At 45.0% G+C, this 19,262-nt stretch overlaps 1 protein-coding gene across 7 annotated transcripts in view; it reads left to right on the top strand.

Moving 5' to 3' along the window:
* The window catches only part of AGAP1 (ArfGAP with GTPase domain, ankyrin repeat and PH domain 1), a 308,994-nt gene that overhangs the window by 207,542 nt on the left and 82,190 nt on the right, over positions 1-19,262 (top strand). For all 7 annotated transcript variants that reach the window (XM_058839370.1, XM_058839369.1, XM_058839368.1 and 4 more), the window contains one exon: positions 3,182-3,343. In XM_058839370.1, coding sequence (XP_058695353.1) covers positions 3,182-3,343 — 162 coding nt within the window. The remainder of the gene's footprint in view (positions 1-3,181; positions 3,344-19,262) is intronic.

The following is a 19,262-nucleotide window of genomic DNA, read 5'->3' as shown; positions in this document are numbered from 1 at the left end:
ATGTGAGTACAGCTAAAATTATTCTTTGGAAAGAATCTGGAGCCTTTGACACATTGAAGCTTGAACTAATCAAGGCTTCCCAGTAAGCATATACACATATCCATATCAAGGAAACAGTGCTGAGAATACATGGATTAGCATAGTAATTTAACTGCCCCCTGCTAATCAACTTAAGCGACCAGCTGATGCATGTAGGATGCATTTGAAGAGACAACTCTTGCACGGCTCCAGCGTGGGCCAGGTAGCAGGCCAGGATCCGTGTGAAGATGGGTGTCTGTCTGTCTGTCTGTCTGTCAATGGGGGGACAAGAGGTGCAGGATGTGGAGGCTTCATGTGCCTAACCCAGCTTTCAGACTTTGCTTTTCGTGGACCAGAGAGCCATGGAATGGTTTGGGTTGGGAGGACCCTTAAATCTCATCTGCTCCAATCCCCCTGCCACGGGTGGGGACATCTTCAGCATTTTCACTGAGTGCTGCTGGCCTCCTCTTTGTCACTGTCCCCTGCTAGTCTGCTGAAAGTCTGAGGCTTTATCCCTGAGGAAAATGAAAGGACTTTTGCCAGGTCTGGTTTGGGGTTTGCCCGCTGTAGATGGGAAGAACTGTGGGACTGTGCTGGAGAAGCTCTGTGTGGCACACACGGCGTGCAAGAGCAGCAGTCCTTGTTTTGGGGTGGCAGCATTAGTGCCTAGTGTGGGATTCATGTCCTGCAGTTGGGCTGAGAAGTGGAAATCTTAGGGCTGGATTGGGAAATAATGATTTTTAAATAAGGTTCTAAGTAACGAGTTTGTGCTAGAGCTGAACACATCGAGGAGGGGGACAGGAAAAGAAAGGCACACTGCCTTCTATGGTCTGGCCCTCCTGATATCTGCTTGGGGATTCTGGCTCAGTGGTCTGATATGTCATGGGAATACACACCTTGGAGCACCTGGACAAAGTGGGATTTAATCCTGAATAAATACTATCATGAGGGTTTTGGGATAAAGGTTACCAGAGTATGGCAGTAAGGAAGAGGAAGCTGGGCTGGGTTCATCACTGTTCAGTGAAGTGTCACATGAGTGCACTTGGCACCTGTTTTGTGCTAGCAGCCCATACCTTTGAGAGAGGTGCAGTGGAAGAGAACTTCTTTGGTTCCCAGAGTAAGTCACTTTTCAGCAGGTTCATGTGACAGCGTGGGGTTGGAGTTTCCTCAGATGGCATTGAGGTGAGAGTAGAGCTTTTGGTGCTGACATGATTGCATAGAAGTCTGGATGTTCTCTTTTGAAGGTTTGGTTTTACATCATGGTTAGAAGGTGATTGGACACTTGTGTTCAAAAACTCATGGACTAGGTGGAAGATGTCAGCATAAAAATATCACTGCTTGTGTTGAGTCTGTGTTGGCCTAAATCTCAAGTTTGTAAAACCCACTCAGTCTCAAACTCTTGTCGCTCACATCAACCATTGCTTTTAATTTGGTGGATCATCAAAATAATTTATTAATATTCCTTGTTTTTCTGGATTGTGAAAACCAGGAAAAAGGGGATTTCAAACACCACGGAAGCTGATTTGGAAGGAGAGATTTCTTTTAAGACAGCACAAAATACAACTTTTGTCAGCTCATGTTTTCATTTTCTGTTGTGGTTTTAAAATACTGAATTACAATGTAGTCTTCTGCTCTGTAGTCTCATGTCTTGGGAGGTCCCAACATGGCTCCAAAACTCACCTTAGACTTTGCATAATTAACCAAATGAGTTTTTCTGTCTGTATTTGATGTCTTCAAAGCAGGGATTGCCAGGCAGACGTTCTTGAGGGCTGAGTGAGTACATTGAAGACACAGATACTGTGATGGATCTGTGTTAAGGACTAAAGAGGAGATTTTGTCTTGGGAAAGGGGAGGAGAGAAAGGGACAATTATGCCAACTCTAATAAACACAAAGTAGTTCACTAAGCTCTGCTGTCTTCCCAAAGGCTGCTCTGGGAAAAGACATAATGATAGAACTGGGAGTCAGGAGATCTGGGTTTTATTTTCAAGTCTGCCACAATCTTCCTTTGTGGCCCTGGGTCATTTAACCTCTGAAAAATGGGGGAAATGATAGCAGATAATTAACAACCTCACAGGAGCATTGAAAATTAATTCATTAATTTTTCTGAACTCATCAGTAGAAGGTGCAATGGCAATGCAAAGTGTGAGGGTACGTTATAATATTGCGTCTGTTCCTTTCCCTTTGCATGTGTTTTTTTTAAGAGTGTTCTGCAATCCGTAGAGGACCTGTGGGGCACCTTTAGAGAGCTGCCATGAGGAATGAAACTGGCACTGTAAATTCTTTGTGGCTTTATGATATGCAAGACCCGTGCTAGGAATGGAATAAAATGTGCTCAGAACCCAAAAGCGTGGAGCAGGTTTTGGCCCATAGCAAGCTGTGGGTAAGACCATCAGAAACATGAGTTTCTGGAAAGGTTTTAATTGTTTCTACTCTAAAATGTATTCAAGCAGATCCCACTTGTCCTGTTTTATGGTGAGAAGCCTGTCCCTGTCACTCCTCCTCTCACAGAGCTCCCAGCATTTTAATGTCCTAGGCCTCAGTGGTTGTGAAAATACAGAATTGTTAACTGGGTAAAGGCTGTTCTTTGTGTCACATTCCAGGGACGAGCCCCAGGAATGATCCCTGCAGTCAGCCCAGTGTCTGCTTTGTGTCACGATGCTGTTTTAAGATTAAATGTCAAAAAAAGTTTGTTGTTCTTTTTCCCTTGGCTTTTCAGTGCTGGCAGTCATTTGCTCCCCATCATTGTGTTCTGGGGGGACATACCTGTGTCAGGTATTATTTAGAGGTGGATTGTTTTAAACTCTTGGAGTTGGCTCAGTTGTATAAACAGTGGTTTTTAGGAATAAATTGATTTTCTGTGTGCAGTCTAACAAGCAGACAAGCTCCTGAGAGTGTGCCTGGTAGGAGGATGGTGGAAGATCGTGTTTCCCAGAAGGTGAATGAACAGAATGAGGTGACACCATGAGAAATTTGGCTTTTTTTGTCTTCCTAGCTTGATTTGAGCTGGTCTCAGGACTATCAGCACCAGCGCTTCAGGGAGAGTTGTTGCGTGGGTGAAGTAATCCCTGTTTCTGCTCTTGTTCAAGATACCCCCCATCCATCCTGATGCAAAACCCCTTTTGTCCTCTCTATTGACACGATTTGTTTTCCCTTTGTGCCTAGGGAACGTGACTACTAGCACATCTGTGTCTCAGATGGCCAGTGGGATCAGTCTGGTGTCCTTCAACAGCCGCCCGGACGGTATGCACCAGCGCTCCTACTCGGTCTCCAGTGCAGATCAGTGGAGCGAGGCCACAGTCATTGCCAACTCTGGCATTAGCAGTGGTAAGAAACCTGGAGCTTGGGGGGTTCATGTGCTTTGGGATCAATGGGGAGTTTGGTGCTCTTGCTTTTTATCTCAAAAAGGAAAAAAAAAAAGAAAATGATGCCAGCCCCGTTGCGCTGTTGGGTGCTGAACTTGGCAGTGTCCGAGGGGAAAGGGGAATTGGAAAAAAGGGAATGGGTCCATGCAGTACTTCTTTTATGAGGGCACAGAGTGACAGGGCAAGGGGGAATGGCTTTAAAGTGAAAGAGAGGAGGTTTAGCTTGGATATTAGGGGGAAATCCTTCCCTGAGAGGGTGGTGAGGCCCTGCAGGGGTTGCCCAGTGAAGCTGTGGCTGCCCTGGAAGTGTCCAAGGCCAAGCTGGATGGGACTTGGAGAAACCTGAAAGAATTCTGTGATTCTTTTTTCAACATGAAGAGCTAATGTAGTTACAATACTGCTTAATTTTAATTTCAGGTACATGATCATAGGATCCCAGAATGGTCTGGGTTGGAAGGGGCAGGGAGACCTTCCCCTATCCCAGGTTGCTCCAAGCCCTGTCCAGCCAGGCCTTGGATGCTTCCAGGGATGGAGCAGCCACATAATGTGTGTTGTTTACTTGATACTCAGATTCCTTGCCCTGTGTGATGGGTATTAGCAGTAAATGACCCTCCAGATCTCCTCAGCGTGTCCTTTCTCTGCTGTGCTCTTGCTCCATTGCCTGCACACTCCTGGCACCGTCTCAGTGTTTCCTCTGTGGAGCATTAACAGCATTAAAAGGAGCAGACACTATTCCTGGTGGTGTTTTGGGATTAGTGCATTGTAGCAATACTTGTTTTTAAAGGGTAGATGTGGTATTTCCTCCAGACCACGCTGAATAGGTCAGGAGAAAGGGGAGGAATGTTGTTTCTGATGGCTGCCCCTAAAATAGGACCAGTCAGGGGAATATGGGAACTATTTCACATGTCCCATATATATTTCTGTGTCTGTATAAGGTCTGAATCTGACTATAGCATCCTGAGAGCATCTCTGGTTTCCAGCAGCTCTGGACAGGTTTTCAGTGCCATCTTAGGAGAACAGAAGGTTTAAAATCAGGATCACCTTGTTTCAGAGCAGCATTAACTATCAAATTCATACTTACCAAAGCACAGACTGTTTTCTAGAGCTGTAGCCATGGGGGCAGCACCTTCAGGAGAAATTGCATTAAAGTGGTCCAGATTTTGCCTAAGAATTTTGTGATTGAGCCTTGCAGGAAGGCAGGGATGTTGTGAAGCAGCACAGTGAAATAAATGCTCAGCCCTGTTCTCTTCTGTGTCCACCCAGCTCACCCACTCCTGGTAAAGCTTTTAGGGGAGGCAGCATTCATTGCCCTGCATGGATGCTGAGCTGGTTTGCCACTTAAAATTACATATTTTCTGTTTCTTTTTCCTGAGCTGCTTTGTCATTTGAATCCATCTCCCTTCTAAAAGGTTAAGCCAAAGTTTGGGCTTTTTTTGTGCCTTTCATCCCATAGCTTTTCTAAGGCAAGAGGAAGAGTGTTGAGTGCTGGCTCTAGGAGGAAAGCAGGAGCTGTAGGCTGCAGTCCTGTGCACCATGAGACACCTGCAGGCAGCTGGGCAGGTGCCATCCCCGTGCCAGATGTCCCAAATGAGGCTGCAGGGGAGAAAAGCCTTCAAAATTCAGTGAGCAGCGTGGAAATAAAATCTTAAAAAGCAGAAATAGCACCTGAATTCCTGCCTTTTGCCATCCCCTTGACATCAGAATGCTGTATTTGCTGGACTTGCCTTTTGCTCCTGCTGCTGATCCCAAGCTGCTTTGCAATTCCTGGTGAGGGGAACCTTTTCTCCCACCCCAGCTCTGCACTCTCCCATATGTGCAGTACCTTTTTCTGACTTGACACTCATGTGGGATTACTTCTGGCTCAAAAGAGATGACAGCCAGAATTACCTGTGAAATACTTATTTTGAAATTGCAGGTGACTGGTGGGTACTTGTGAATCAGCCTACCTCAAATAATTTCTTGCAGAGGCTCTAATATTTTTAAAGAAAAAAATTTTAGAAGTTGGTTTTTTTTAATAAATACGGAGGGAAAGTTGGATTAAAAACGAGTTTTAGGCAACTAAGGGTCAGCAGACTCAGAAGTATTGCGCTAAAACTCCTACAAAACCTCAAGAATAATTGATTGCTCTGAGTGTATCATCTTTGGGTAAGCTCAGAGATGTGTCCTTTATGTTGGCAAGTTGACGCATGAAAAACCCTTTTTAATTTCTGGGGGTTTTTTCTCCATTAAAAGATTTTTGAATTTTAGTCATAAAAAGCTAATACTGTGAAAGCAGCAGGTATGGCAAGAAGCTAAGCATCTTTTGGAATTCAAATGCCAATGTACTGGAGAATATGCCTGCTTATTGTCACGTGGTTTTATTGTAGACAAAATAACATATTGGGATTCAATTTTTCTCTGCACCTTTTTTTCACATTAAATTAATACTTTGTGTGGCTCCAGAGAACTTTTCAAAGTCTTCCAAACCAGACCTTTGGTTTCCTGGGGCTTCTGTCTTTCAAGCAGCTGTGAACATCTCCTAATTAGATAAATTACTTTGTAGTGGGCAGAGCCACAAAACAGGAGGTGCTGGTTAAATTAAAGGGGAAAAATAGAAAAATCCATTCTCTGAAATGGAATGCCCCACTGCTTTATGACTATTACTGTTGTAAGGTTTTACATTTAAGTACCTGAGGTTTAAAATTAAATGTCTAATATAATTTGGCGCTGGTAACATGAAGCCCACGACTGCCCTGGGAGAAAATCTCGACAGCTTAGTTTGGTGTTTCAAATTGCTGCGTGCTGGATAGTGAGCAGCTCGTGCTGCTGGCTCACTATTTAGCTCAGTCCCACCTGCTGTTCAGCATCATTTCCAATGCAGGAACATATTTGCCTTAAAAACTCCCGAAATTTCAAAAGGCTGTTCCAGCAGCACATGAAAAATTAATTCTTTTTGCCTTTTTTCTTTTTTTTTTCCCCCCTTCCCCTTCTCCTCCATACTCTTGTGAGTGCTTGACAGAAGTAATTTTAGCAGCGAGAGAGAATAAAAACTGGGGGCAGTAAATCCCTGTCCAAGAATCTCTTGTGTAGATTCTTTATGGACCCAGAATTGATCTGCGTGTCAGATCCTGATGTAGTTTCAACTGTTTATCACCCTAATGGTGGTAGAGAGACCATGAACATCAACTTATAATCCCCCATGAAAGAAATTGGTGTTTGCAGTCAATGAAGGAGCAGCTCAGCTTTATTGATAGATTTGGAACAATTACTGCTGCTCCAGCTATTGGCCCAGAGGTTTTCCTGGATCCCACTGGAAGCCTGCGATGTTTTTTCCTCTGATAAATCTTCCCCTTGATGTTTTTGGGGTTTTTTATTGCCTAGAATTATCTGTAGCTGCTCATTGCTGGGGAACAGGAGGGTTTCTGGTCTCAGGGGAGCCATTTGTGATCTGTTTGGGTGTTACAGTTCTGTTCTGGATTGTGCATTCCACAATTCCTCCTCTGCAAATCCAGCTCTTATTTCCATAAAATCACGACATTTTTACGGGTGGAAAAACCCTCTAATAGCATCAAGTCCAGCCCTTAACCCAGCACTGCCAAGCCCACCACTAATCCCTGTTCCTAAGTGCCAAATCCAAATGTTTTTTAAGCACTTCCAGGCATGATGACTCCACCATTTCCCTGGGCATCCTCTGCCTCTCCACCCTTTCCATGAGGAAATTTTCCTGCCAGGAGAGGACAGCCAGGCGGGTCGGGTTCTGCTCCCAGGGAACAGGGACAGGAGGAGAGGGAACGGCCTCAGGCTGGGCCAGGGGAGGCTCAGGGTGGACAGCAGCAGGAATTTCTCCATGGAAAGGGGGGTCAGGCCTTGGGATGGGGCTGCCCAGGCAGGTTTGGAGTGCCCATCCCTGGAGGTGCCCAAGGAAGGGCTGGATGTGGCACTCAGGGCTGGGGACAGTCACAGGTTGCACTCAGTGGCCTTGGAGAGCTTTTACAATTCCATGATTTTGGTGGTGCTGATGCCACTGAAGAGATGAGTCTGTCTGCTCCCCAGTCTTCACAGTTTGTGCATCTCTAAAGAACCTGACACACACACCAGAAGTTTTTGTGGTGCCAGGAATCACAGGCCTTGTAAAAGTGAGGATTGTGAGACATCACTGTGAGGATGCAATTTCCTACCTGGGGATGAAGCAGCAGCTTGGTTCATTCTCTGTTTAAATGTCCTGTTTTATCATTTGGCTTCTGTGCTCTGAGACCATCAGAGGAAAGGATTCCTTCCTGAAGAGCACTCAGCTTTTCTTACAGAGCACTGCAACCAGCACTTTGTATGGGGCAGGCATTTCTGCTCTCTGCACTTGTAAATTGTCATTTGAATTCTAGCATGATGTAAAATTCTGCAGTAAATCAAATATCTGTTTAAATATCATCCACTTAGGCTTTATCACTGTACAATTGCTTGTACGGGCCATTTGAGCTCAGCTGTAATTTATGGAAGTTGTAATACCAGGTGTCTTCAGAGTTTCTAACAGTTTGGTGTTGGGGTTTATTAATATAAAATTGAGTTCTCACTGTGCCATGGGGTGTGAGAGGTCGCTGGAGTGTTGATATTAATGCAGACCTTGCAACTTGCCTTACTTGTCTGATCCTAAGTGCTGGGAATGATTAAATGAAGGAACCTTCTGCTCTGCCTTGGAAAAGGAAATGGTTCAGCTTGCATCTGACACAGAAAATGCCATTTAGAGCTGTTGGAATTCCATAGGCAAGTTCTTGATCAGGATCAATAATATAATTTCAAATAGATTCATAGATTTTTGGTCAGTGTATACAGATCTGATTACTGATGTTGGTTCAGGTCAGGAGAGCTTTTTCCTCCTTTTCTAATATGGAAATCAGGACTGAAAAGCAAATACAGATTTATTTTCTCTTTTTTTTTTTTCTAGTTGCTTTAGAGCTACTCTGGGGCTTTCTGTACTTCTTACTACTTAATATAATAAAATTCACCAGTTATAATACGTGCACATAGATTACATTATCTTACATAGGACAGGAAAGGGAACATTCTTCTACATTCCATACCTTTTTGTGATCCACAGATTGCTTTTGGCAAAATATTTCCAGAGGGAAACTATCACAGTTCAGCAGGGTAAATTCTGCTAACAAGAACTTATTATTGCCTTTGCTTTCTCAAGATACCTTGAGGAGACTTGGGTTATAAAGCACTACATTTTAACAATTTCTGGAAAACCATCCCCTTTCCACATGAGGTTGTGTACTGAGAAACTTCCAGTATTTAAATTTACCTGGCATTCTTGACAAGCTGTCACCTGAAATAGCTCAATCAACCAGAAATACTAAAAAATTCTGTGTAGCAATGTCCTAGGAAACAGGAGACTGGCAATTTTTTGGATTTGCTGATCCTGCAGGACTTGAGATTTCAAACTGATTTTAGTTCAGGCAGGGGACAATGGGGTTTTGCAACCTGTGGTTCCCCAAAGTAATGTAAGGCCTGGAGGGCAATGGTGATAAATAAGTGCTCTGAGAAGGGGTTTGGGACATTAATCCAACTGGTGCTGTCTGCCCTGGGATTTTAGGAATGTGTTAGCCTCTGGAAGCAGCAGGACACAGTGCTTACTCCTGTTCTGCAGGCCACAGGAATCTCAGCTTAATGGGAAACTTCGGGGTCACCATCCCTGGAAGTGTTAAAAAATGTGTGGCACTTAGGGGAGTTCTAGTGCTGGGTTAGGAGCTGGACCCAAGGGTCTCAGAGGGCTTTTCCAACCAAATTATTCTGTGGATCTGTGCCTTCCTTCTGCCCATCCAGGCCGTGGGTGGCAGCTCAGTGACCACCAAACTGGAGATGAGCTGTTGCCATCTGCTCCCACTGAGCCTTGTATGCAGCAGAGAAACCACAAAAAAGAGTGAGAGATCTGGAAGCAGCTCTTTACTTTGTGCTGGCACCAAGAGTCCTCTGAGGTTTAAACTCTGCCATGATGTTGGTTTAGGGAGGACTTTGGGTCCATGGGCATTTCTGCACAGCTTGGCTGGGTTTCAGCTGCTCCTCTCTTTATCCAGTGCTGCTGTCTAAACCCTGAGCTACATTTTTGCAATTCTCCATCTGCTTTTCTTGCTGAAGATCCTCTTCTTTCTCTCTCCCCCTGATTAAAACACAAAGAATTGTTGCATTCAGCAATTAAATCCTGCTCCTGATTCCAAGAAACATGAGTTTGCATCCTCAGGTAATTTGACATTGGCAACCTGATGCTGATGTTAATGTTGCTCACAGCCTGGAGTGCCAGGTGTCTGTCAGTAAATTGTTCATGGTACTAAATTAACTTTTTTACTGAACTATAAAGCTCTGGGTTTTCCCAGCATTTACTTATGGATGTTTAAATACATATTTTGCATTTAGTTCAGCTTAGAATTTACACTGAAGTAAAGTAGAATGTTCTTTATAATAGGGGAAAAAAGGTGATTGATTTCTGATTACTGATGTTGATTAATCTGATTTGATTGTCTGGCAGTGTTCAGTAAATCAGTGCTGTTTCTGCCTGTAGCTGGGCTTGGTTGTCACAGCTTCTCCGTTATCCCCACCCAGGAGAAAAAGGGGAAAATCCCTCAAGCCAGAGCACTTAATTTTTATTCTTGGAGTTTCAGCTTTAACCTGACAGAATAGTGAGGATGGTGAATGTTCTTCATCAGCTCTTCAGGCTCCTGGCCAAGAAAGACTTTCCAAAAGTCAGGACTTCTCAAGGAAGGAAGCTGGATACCCAGCATGGTTCTGTGTAGCTCAGACATTTTTCAGATACAGCTCTTAAAAGTCTGCAAAATGTGTTCTCTTCTCTGGTTTTATATTAGGTCCATTATTTTGAATCATCACATAAAAACATTTTAATGATAAAGTATAATATTGAAGGTGATCACACCTCTGGACAAGAGGAATTCTTCATCAGCAAGGCTGTCTTGTAATCTCATTTGTATTTAGAAGAGCATTAAGTTTCAAAGGTTTTTATTTTGCAGGTTTGCAGTTTAAGGTTGCTTTAATCTGAAATGTTTGCAGTAATTGCGAGGAATTAAATACATGAGCTGGATTCACACGATATCCTGCAGGAGGTTATGGACTTTGAAAATAAAATCATGTTTGCAGAGAACATTATAAATTGACACAGTCTCAAGTAAGCAGAGAGGAAAGACATAATACTGCAAGAGCAGAATGTGACATTTTATAAACTCTTTGATTCAAGTAGCGTGGCTTACAAATTTCATAACCTCAGTGAATTCTGTATTTCTGTATTTTAGGGAAGACTTAAGGAGGGAAATAATAAATAAAGAAGGGAAATTAAAAGTCAGCAAGCATTTATTTTATTAATAAATTACTTTTTTAATATTTTTAAATTTTTAATTTTTATTTTATTAGGCTTTTTATTTAATCTTTTTATCTTAGTTTCAATAAGCAAAGTTTATCTAGCAACGTAAACTCTAAATTTAATTAAAGTTTTGTAAAGATTTAAATGCAAAGTTGAGAAAGCAAAATGTTCATGTGTAGCTGCCATGGGAGCAATTCCTGATTTGAGGATTTCTTCTTTTCACATCCACGCTCTGGAAGCTGCAATAGATGCTTGTGATAGTTAATTCTTGTTTAACGTATGGCCGGGAGCGCAGCGCTTTGTTGGGCAGGGTCTGAAGGAAGAGCGTGCAAAAGAAACACAATAACATAAATAAAGAAACACAGTGCTTTTATTCCCTCCTGCCTTTAGAGCAGTTTCTGTTGCAGTGAAGGGCAGAGCTGTTGGCTCCTCAAGCGTGGTTGTTGGCGGGCCGGGTTTCTGCGCGGCGCGGATCACAGAGCCCGCGCTCCGCTCGGGATGTTGCGTGTCCCTTCCCCATGGAATCCAACACTTCAAAGCTGCCTCACAGCGCACACGGGGAGTGAAAGAAGCCTCTGTGCCGGGGCCTGGCCACAACCTGGGGATTGTTGTTGAGCTCAGAGCCTCGGCCTTCCCTTCCTGCAGGTGGGAAACCTTCCCCTTTCATGTCCCAGGGCCCTTCATTTGTCACACTTGATCTCCTCCCTTCACGCAGCCGTGGCTGTGCCACCCACGGGCCGGGGCCTGAGGAGTATCCAGTGCACTGGGGGCTCCTCTGATGAGGGGCCCCGATTTATTTATCCAAGAGCTAGAAAGAGAGCTTGATTAAAGTTGAAAATTAAAAAAAAAAAAAGTTTGTCGATGGCAGTTACGCCACCTGACACCTCTGAAAGACAGAGCTTTGTGTTTTAAGAGCTTCGCTTTTCAGCTCTGGCTCTCTGCGATAGGAAAATGTTTGATTTTGCCTTTGATTAAGAGCAGTCTTGGTGTTGCTGCCATTATTTCTCTTCCTTTCTGACACCGCTGCTCATGGCATACATTACCAGGAAAGCCTTAGCTTTTTCCTGCCTAGCATGATGCAATTAACAGCCAATTTGCTATCCAGCAATTATTCAGCTTTAATTGGAAAATGTTAATAGTGAAAATCTCTTGATTTTTTTTTCCCCCCCCTCCAAAACACTGATATTGAGGCTTGTCACTGAAGTCTCGTGGACTGACAGTGGAGAGTTTCCTAACCTCTTCTCAATTACCACAGAGTGGGTTTGAAGCTTGAAGTTATCCACAGGTTATACAGACGGAAGGTTAAAGTACAGGAGTAGAGACGAGACATCTTTCTGGCTCTGAGCATCTCTTTGAAGAGAGTCAGTTCTTCCTCTCTGTCTTACTTTGCCTATCTTGAAACACAAGGTAAATATTTTAGTAGGAAGTGATTCAGTAAGCCATGGATTCATTATTTTCCAAGTGCCTGGTGACCTGCAGGCTCTATTTCTAAAGCAAAATGTTGTTAAATGAGGATTTTTTTAATGTAGTGAGAAGACAGGTTAACGCTGATGGTTGGATCAGGGCGGAGCTCTGCCCCCCTCTGTGTAATTAAGGTGAATTTTTTATTCATCTCATTTTGAGCTAAAATAGAATTTGTCACACACTGGTATGTACCTGACCGTGATGGAGCTCGTTCACCCAAAATGTGTTCTTGTTTTTGTTCCCACATCACCATTCCTGAGGATGCTCCTGCTGCATTTGCCACATCCAGGGTGCTGCAGTTGGCAGCTTTTCTTGAGGTGAGGCTTCAAAAGGGGAAGACAGAAACCAGTCCCAGCATGAATCATAGAATCTCAGAATGGTTTGGGTTGGAAGGGCCTTAAAGACCATCCTCTTCCAACTTCCAAGCCCCATCCAAACTAGCCCAGACAGCAGCACATGACCTGGAATTGAACCAGGAGCTTCTGCGCTGAGGTGTGCCTTCAAAAGGACCATCCATCTCCTTTCTCCCTCGTGGGGAGGGAACAAATTCCCTGAAATGAACAAGTTACCTGCAGTAAATCCCCATCATTTCTGCCTTTTGTGGCTGTTTTTCACCTCTCTGTTCCACATCCCAGGGAAACAGCATCTTACACCCAGCTGGGAGCAATTCAGGGTGACACCACGTGAGGCTCACAGGGCTGATGCTGCCCAGTGCAAACGTTCTGCCAGAAGAATTAGGGATGTTCCCTGTACATCTCGACTGTAGGTCTGTTCAGCAGGAGCCACAAAGTTAGTTTGCCTTGGGATGTGGTGGCATCCTGCAGCATCCCAGACTAGCATCTCTTTCCTGCTTTGTTGTCCTTATGTGTTCAAACAACTTGTCAGGCTTGATCTTTCCACAGGGCATGTTCACATCCAGAGCAGAGGAGGGGACTGTAGGGATGTGTCTGTGTAACGGAGGATGAGATAAATTAACAAACCCTGCTCGCTCAGGGAGTAGTTTATATCATCCCTGCCCCTGACCTAAACCTGCTCCAGGCAAGATGTATGGAGGAGGATTAGGATCTCATCCCCAGTTCACAGTCTGAGGTTGCAGGTCCTCTAAAACACCGTCTTTGCTTTGCTTGTCACAGTCCTGGCAGCACGGGAGAGAATTATGTAGAAATAGTTGTGTCCTCTCCTTGTGGGAGCTGGTGAATTCCTCCTGGAAATGAGGAGCTTCCTTTGAAAGGGAGCTTCTTTTCTTCCTAGCCATCCTTCAAGTTCCAGGGAGCAGGATGCTGTTTGCCAGCACTGTAATGTGTTGGTTCTTAGGAAAGAAAATTCACTTTTGTAAGGTTTTTTTAAGCTCTATTGTTGCATTTCTGCTCTCATGCTTCCTTTATGATGGCCCAACATTGGTTGGTAGGGAGCGAGCTGGAGGTGATTTGTCTTCCCTTTAGATAAGGGAGATGGTAATGAGGGTCTTTCCAAAATTTCTCAAGCCTTCCAATATCTGTGCCTGAGCATCTTGATACTGACTCCCCCCAGGCTGTGGACGATGTCCCTCCCTTTTCACAAAGCTGAAGGGACGCTCACACCCTGAGGTCTGGTCACTTGAGGTGCTGCCACACAGCAAGAGCCAGACCCTCCAGAAGCAGGGAGATCCCTCTTTTGCTGTCTAGAAGGAAGCTTTGTTTTCCTTGTTCAGTTGAAATTGCTCTTAGAGGAAAACGAGTCGTTCAGTGGGGCTTCCTGAGGATGACAGGACACAGCTTTGGCATTTGCAGGCTCTGGCACAAGGCTGCAAAAATGAGAGATGCCGTGGCAAGGGAAGACTCCTGGGGCTCTTTGGTGTCCATCCCCCAGTTCTGCTCAGAGCTCTCTTTAATTTCCTTCAGTGCAGCAGGTTAATTTAAGCCCTTCATAGCTTGAGTGTCCGACTGAGCTCAGCTCAGTGATGACCAGATGCACCTGATTCCTCCCAAAGGTGTGAGCTCGCCGTACTTGACAAATATTTGCCTTTTTTTTTCATCCTGGAGGCTGTAATCTCGTGCCACCCCTTCTCCCAGGTGTTTATTGGATCCACAGACTTGTGCCAAGCTGCAGTTGTGACAGGATTTTAATGTCAGTCCTGTACATCTGTGCCTGACTTCAGCCTTCCGTGTTCACTGTGCGATTGCAGCATCGCTTTAACTTCGGTCTGAGGCGGTGGAGGAAGATAAAGAACTTGATAGAGCATTTATGGTAATAGCTGTAAAGGGAAGCTGGAGAGCAGTGGATTTCACAGTCAGAAAAATCTCAGCTCAGGGAAATGGGTCTGAAATACAAACTACAGATAGTTATAGTCTCTTGCTTCCCCTGTTTAAATAAAAGGATTGCTTTTCTCACCTTTATTTAAAACACATGTGTGGAGGATGAAAGTGTCCAGCTATTTTTTTATTATTCAGTCCACCAGCTACCGACATCTTTGCCTTATTTCATTTCAGCACTAATGGCATAGTGAAAGTTCTGAAACACCCTCTTTGGATTCAGCCTTCCTTGGGTCACAGCAAAGATTCCTGCTGCAGGCAGAGCTGTTGCTGTTGTTTTCGTCATCAGCGCTTTCTTTCTCCTCTTGAACCTGGTGCTATTAATTGTGTTGCTGCTTCTGCTCTTTAATTGATCCCATTCACTGCTCCCGCTTTTGTAATGTCTGACTTCTTGTCACTTCGGCAAATCAAAAACCCAAATTAATCAATCTCCAGCCATTTGAGAATAAGGCCGTGTTGGGGAGCTGGGCTTGACAAAAAAGTCTAATTTCACTTTGAAAGCCTGTTGGAAAATTTTAACAAGAAGATGCAAGAAAAATGTAAACCAGATCAAGCTCGACTTTGGTCTGTGGAGAATAGCGTCACCTGTTGAGTTTGTTTCAAGTTTTTGTAAATAGGTGATTTGACAAAAATATGAAATAAATCAAAAGACACGAAGATAGAAGGGGTCAGAATATCCTTGGTTCCTCTGCAGATGGTTACACAGGAGAGAGGGTTGTGTGTGTGAGAGAGAGAATAGGAACCGTGGGCCAACGACGAAGCTCCGCTCTTGGACTTTTGTGTCCCAGCCTTTGTGCTGTGCTATTCCCGTACCTCACATGTTGCCTCTTTTCCTGCTTTTCCCACCCCCAGTTCCTTTACCCTGGCCTGGGGTGCTCATCCTGGCTTATTGTCCCTCATTTCCTTGGCCTCCTTGGTTCCTGTGCTGGCATCTCCTGCACCTCTGCAGTGCCAGGTGCTGCGGTGCTGGAGGAGTTGCATCTCGGACGGGTTTGGTGCGGGGGCTCGGGAATTCGGGATGCAAGGTGGTTGTTTTTCTGGTCTAGGAACACCAAGAAGCACAGTCTGGGTTTGGATTGAGTTTCAGACAGTTCAGAGTTGGTAGTGTTCATCTGGAGAAGAGAAGGCTCCAGGGAGACCTAAAGGGGCTCCAGGAGAGTTGGAGAAGGACTTGGGACAAGGCATGGAGGGACAGGACACAGGGAATGGCTTCCCACTGCCAGAGGGCAGGGATGGATGGGATATTGGGAAAGAATTCCTTCCTGTGAAGGTGCAGAGGCCCTGGCACAGGGTGCCCAGAGCAGCTGTGGCTGCCCCTGGATCCCTGGAAGTGCCCAAGGCCAGGTTGGATGTGGAATAGCCTATGGCAGGGGGTGGGATGGGATCATCTATTGGGTCACTTCCAGTCCTGCGATTCAGTGATGATCCTGTTAATTTTCCACCCTTTTCAAATCCAGGAGGACACTCACAAAGTCATTAGGGGGCACAAATGGAGTTGTCTTTGAGATCCATAGGTTGAGCTCATGCAGCTTCCAAATAACTAAATAATAAAAAAGATAGGAAGTGGGAATTGGATGGAAAGTTACCTTTTACAATATATGTGTAACACTGAGGAAATCAAATTGTTCCAAACAGCAAATAAAGCCCAGTACAACGGCACAGCTCTCGAGACTCTTCTGAGGATTGGTTTTCATTTAATGTTCTGTCTCTTGACTCTGGGTTGTAGTTGTAGACAAAGTGTTTCTTCTTTTCCACAAAGTGTTTCTTCTGTTCCACCCCTCCTTTCTTCTGCCACAGTTTGTCATACTTGAAAGGAATTTCTCTCATGACCATAATTACAAAATGGATCTTGGAGAGAAGCAGACATGGCACTTTCTTTGCGGAGTAAAAGCTGCATTGGCTTTTTTGTTTTGTTTGGTAAATTCTTGTAAATGAAGGCTGGACTTGCACAAGCAGAGCAATCTGTCTTAATCCACGTGTCCTGCACCTGCAGAGAAAAATCACCATGTGAAGAGGAGTGGGGTTTTATGTCCCATCTCTTCATAACTCGAGGGGTGTTTGGTCACCAAGTGTCACTTGGTGCTTTTGGGTGTGGAGATACTGCACGTCCTGAGGGCTGCCACCACCCTGGGAGTGTCCAAGGCCAGGCTGGACAGGGCTTGGAGCAACCTGGGATAGGAGAAGGTGTCCCATGGCAGGAGTTGGGGTTTAAGGTCTCTTCCAAGCCGATTGACTCTGCATTGTGGCTGTGTCGGCTCTGCCCTCCTGCTGAAGGAGTATTCAATAGTGGCATTGGGAGGGATGGAGAGCAGGGAGGAAGGCTCCTGGCTGCTGGGACAGAGCTTGGGCATCTCCATGTCCTGGAGGTCACAGGCAGCAGCAGGCGTGGGCTGAAACACGAGGATGCTCCACTTTAGGGGAGAAGACATTTTCCAGCAGCATTTTGCTGCACATCACTCTTCAAAACAGCTGCAAAAGCGAGGCCGTGCCAGTCAGGACAACCCCAGCTAGGTGGCAAGGGGAGAGTTTTGTCCTCAGTGTCGTGTAATGGAGCTCTGCACCCTGCAAATGATGACCATCATCAAGGGAAGCTGCGCCCGTACAGTCCATCAGGCGCCACAGAGCTAATGATGGGCTGGGCAGATAATCGGGGGAGAGTTAATTGTAAGGTTCGATATGGCATCTTGTCAGCAGAGATAAGTTGTCACGTTTTCCACTTGAGCTGAAACTAAATGATTGTAAAATAAGTTATGAGTGTCCTTGGGCCTGTCTGCCAGAATGATGGCTAAGAATACATTCCTGGCCCATCAGTCTCAAGCAGCCCGCTTGATATTTATGCGAACTGAATGTTATTTTATTCCCCCTCTAGTCATGCTTGTCAGCTTCCCGAGTGAAAAGTGAAACTGCTGCTTTGACTCATACTTCAAGTATTGAAGCTCGGAGAGGCTGCAGATTGTTATTATTATTACCAGTATTATATATTTTTTCGGGTGTGTGTTGAACATTGATGCCCGATTGGGAAGAACTAATGGCTGACATTGAACGTGCGGGATGGCTGCAAAACAGCCCATCCCAGCCCAGTGGAACACGGCTTATGAGTTCCAGTGCCTCTGTCAGAGCTGCTTGAGATGGGGAGTAATGAGGCGCTTGCTTTTTTAATTTGCCGTGCCTTTTTCCTTGCCTTTTTCTTCCCCTTCTTTTTTTTTTTTATTTTTTATTTTATTTTATTTTATTATATATTTAACAGTGCCAGCAGTGGTCGTCTGTTCTCAGGCGTGGTAATTGATACCAAATAAAATGCATTATTTGTATTCAGTCAGGAGGATGAAATTGCATTCAGCGGGCTGAAGCCTGAACTCATTTACAGTTTCCCGAAGCCCGGGCTTTCAGGAGCCCTCTTTTCAATTTGAAGAATACCTTGTCAGGCAAGAGAAGGAGTGGGAAATGGGAGAGCACAGCGTGGAAGCCCAGCGCCTTTTGATTGCTCATATTTTAAACCAGGGGAATGTTAAATAACTCCCATCTTCAAAGGGTGGGCTCGGGAACCGGGAATCCGGGGCAGGGACACGCCGCTGGTACCGGCTCGGATCCGTTTATGGGGGATCAGCCTTTCCTTGCTGGTTGAGGGGGAGGGAGAGCTCCAGGCTCCCACTTGAGAGTAGTTTGACCCAAGGACAGCAGGTTATTACCTGGAAGGGGCTGTGGATGACGAGGATTTACCACGGGAGGTTAATTCTTCAGCTCTCCGACGCCAGGCATCAACCCCGTACGTCCCTCATTTTTCAGAGCTCTCGAGCAGGTTTTGTTGGGGGGATTTACGGCCTGGAAATTAGACAGAGCTGCCACCAGTGTGTGGATCTATCCTGATGGTTTTTAATGGGATATATTCTGTGGTTTTGCCTCAGGATTGTGGGGGTTTTTCACTGTTTGATGGGTGCAGGGCATGGTGGTTGATGCTGCAGGTGCAGGAGGTGATGAACTTGGGCAGGTGAATTGTTTCTAAAGTGAAAGCTGGGAATGACGGGGGAAAAAGTGAAGCATTTTGGATCATAGAATCCCAGAAAGGTTTGGGTTGGAAGGAACATTAAACATCACGTAGTTCTAACACCTCAGAGAGGGACACCTTCCACTGTCCCAGGTTGCTCCAAGCCCCATCCAACCTGGCCTTGGGCAGTTCCAGGGATGGGGCAGCCACAACTCCTGGGCGACCTGGGGTTTTTTCCTTCTTTTTAAGTGTCACTCACTATTGGAAATTTCCAGAGTCAAGCTGGAGGTCAGGATTTGGGACTGGCAGTAACCCCATTGCATCTGAGCCTTTGTGTTTCTGGCACCCTCTTTCTGCATCTTCTTTCTGTGGCATGGATCCAAAAGGATCTCTGTCCCCTTGGCACCAAAATCCCACCAGGATTTCCACTTGGATTTGCCTTCCTTCTCTCCTGGAGAGACAGCAAACTATGCCAGAAGAGCCACTTGCACCAATTAGGAGTCAAATCCTTAAAATCTCCTGTGCTGATACAGAGTAAAATACATTCCTGTGATTGCCTTTTGGGGTTACATTCTTGGGAACTGGTTTCAAGCTAGTGGATGTGGGGAAAAGAACAGAAATCTTTAATATAAAGATTAATGTTTGGTTTGGTCTCTCTTGCCAGGCAATTAGCTACATAATTTATCCCCCACTAATAACTTAGAGCACAACTGTGCTTAGGGGGTAATTAGTAAATAAACTTTATTAGGAGGAAAAAGAAACCAAAATAAGTTGGGTTTTGTAAAACAGGCAGTTCTGT

Source organism: Poecile atricapillus, chromosome 5, assembly GCF_030490865.1.
Source record: "Poecile atricapillus isolate bPoeAtr1 chromosome 5, bPoeAtr1.hap1, whole genome shotgun sequence".
NCBI classification, from domain to species: domain Eukaryota; kingdom Metazoa; phylum Chordata; class Aves; order Passeriformes; family Paridae; genus Poecile; species Poecile atricapillus.
Note: the sequence above shows the minus strand (reverse complement) of the source record. Positions and strands in the feature narration are given on the sequence as shown.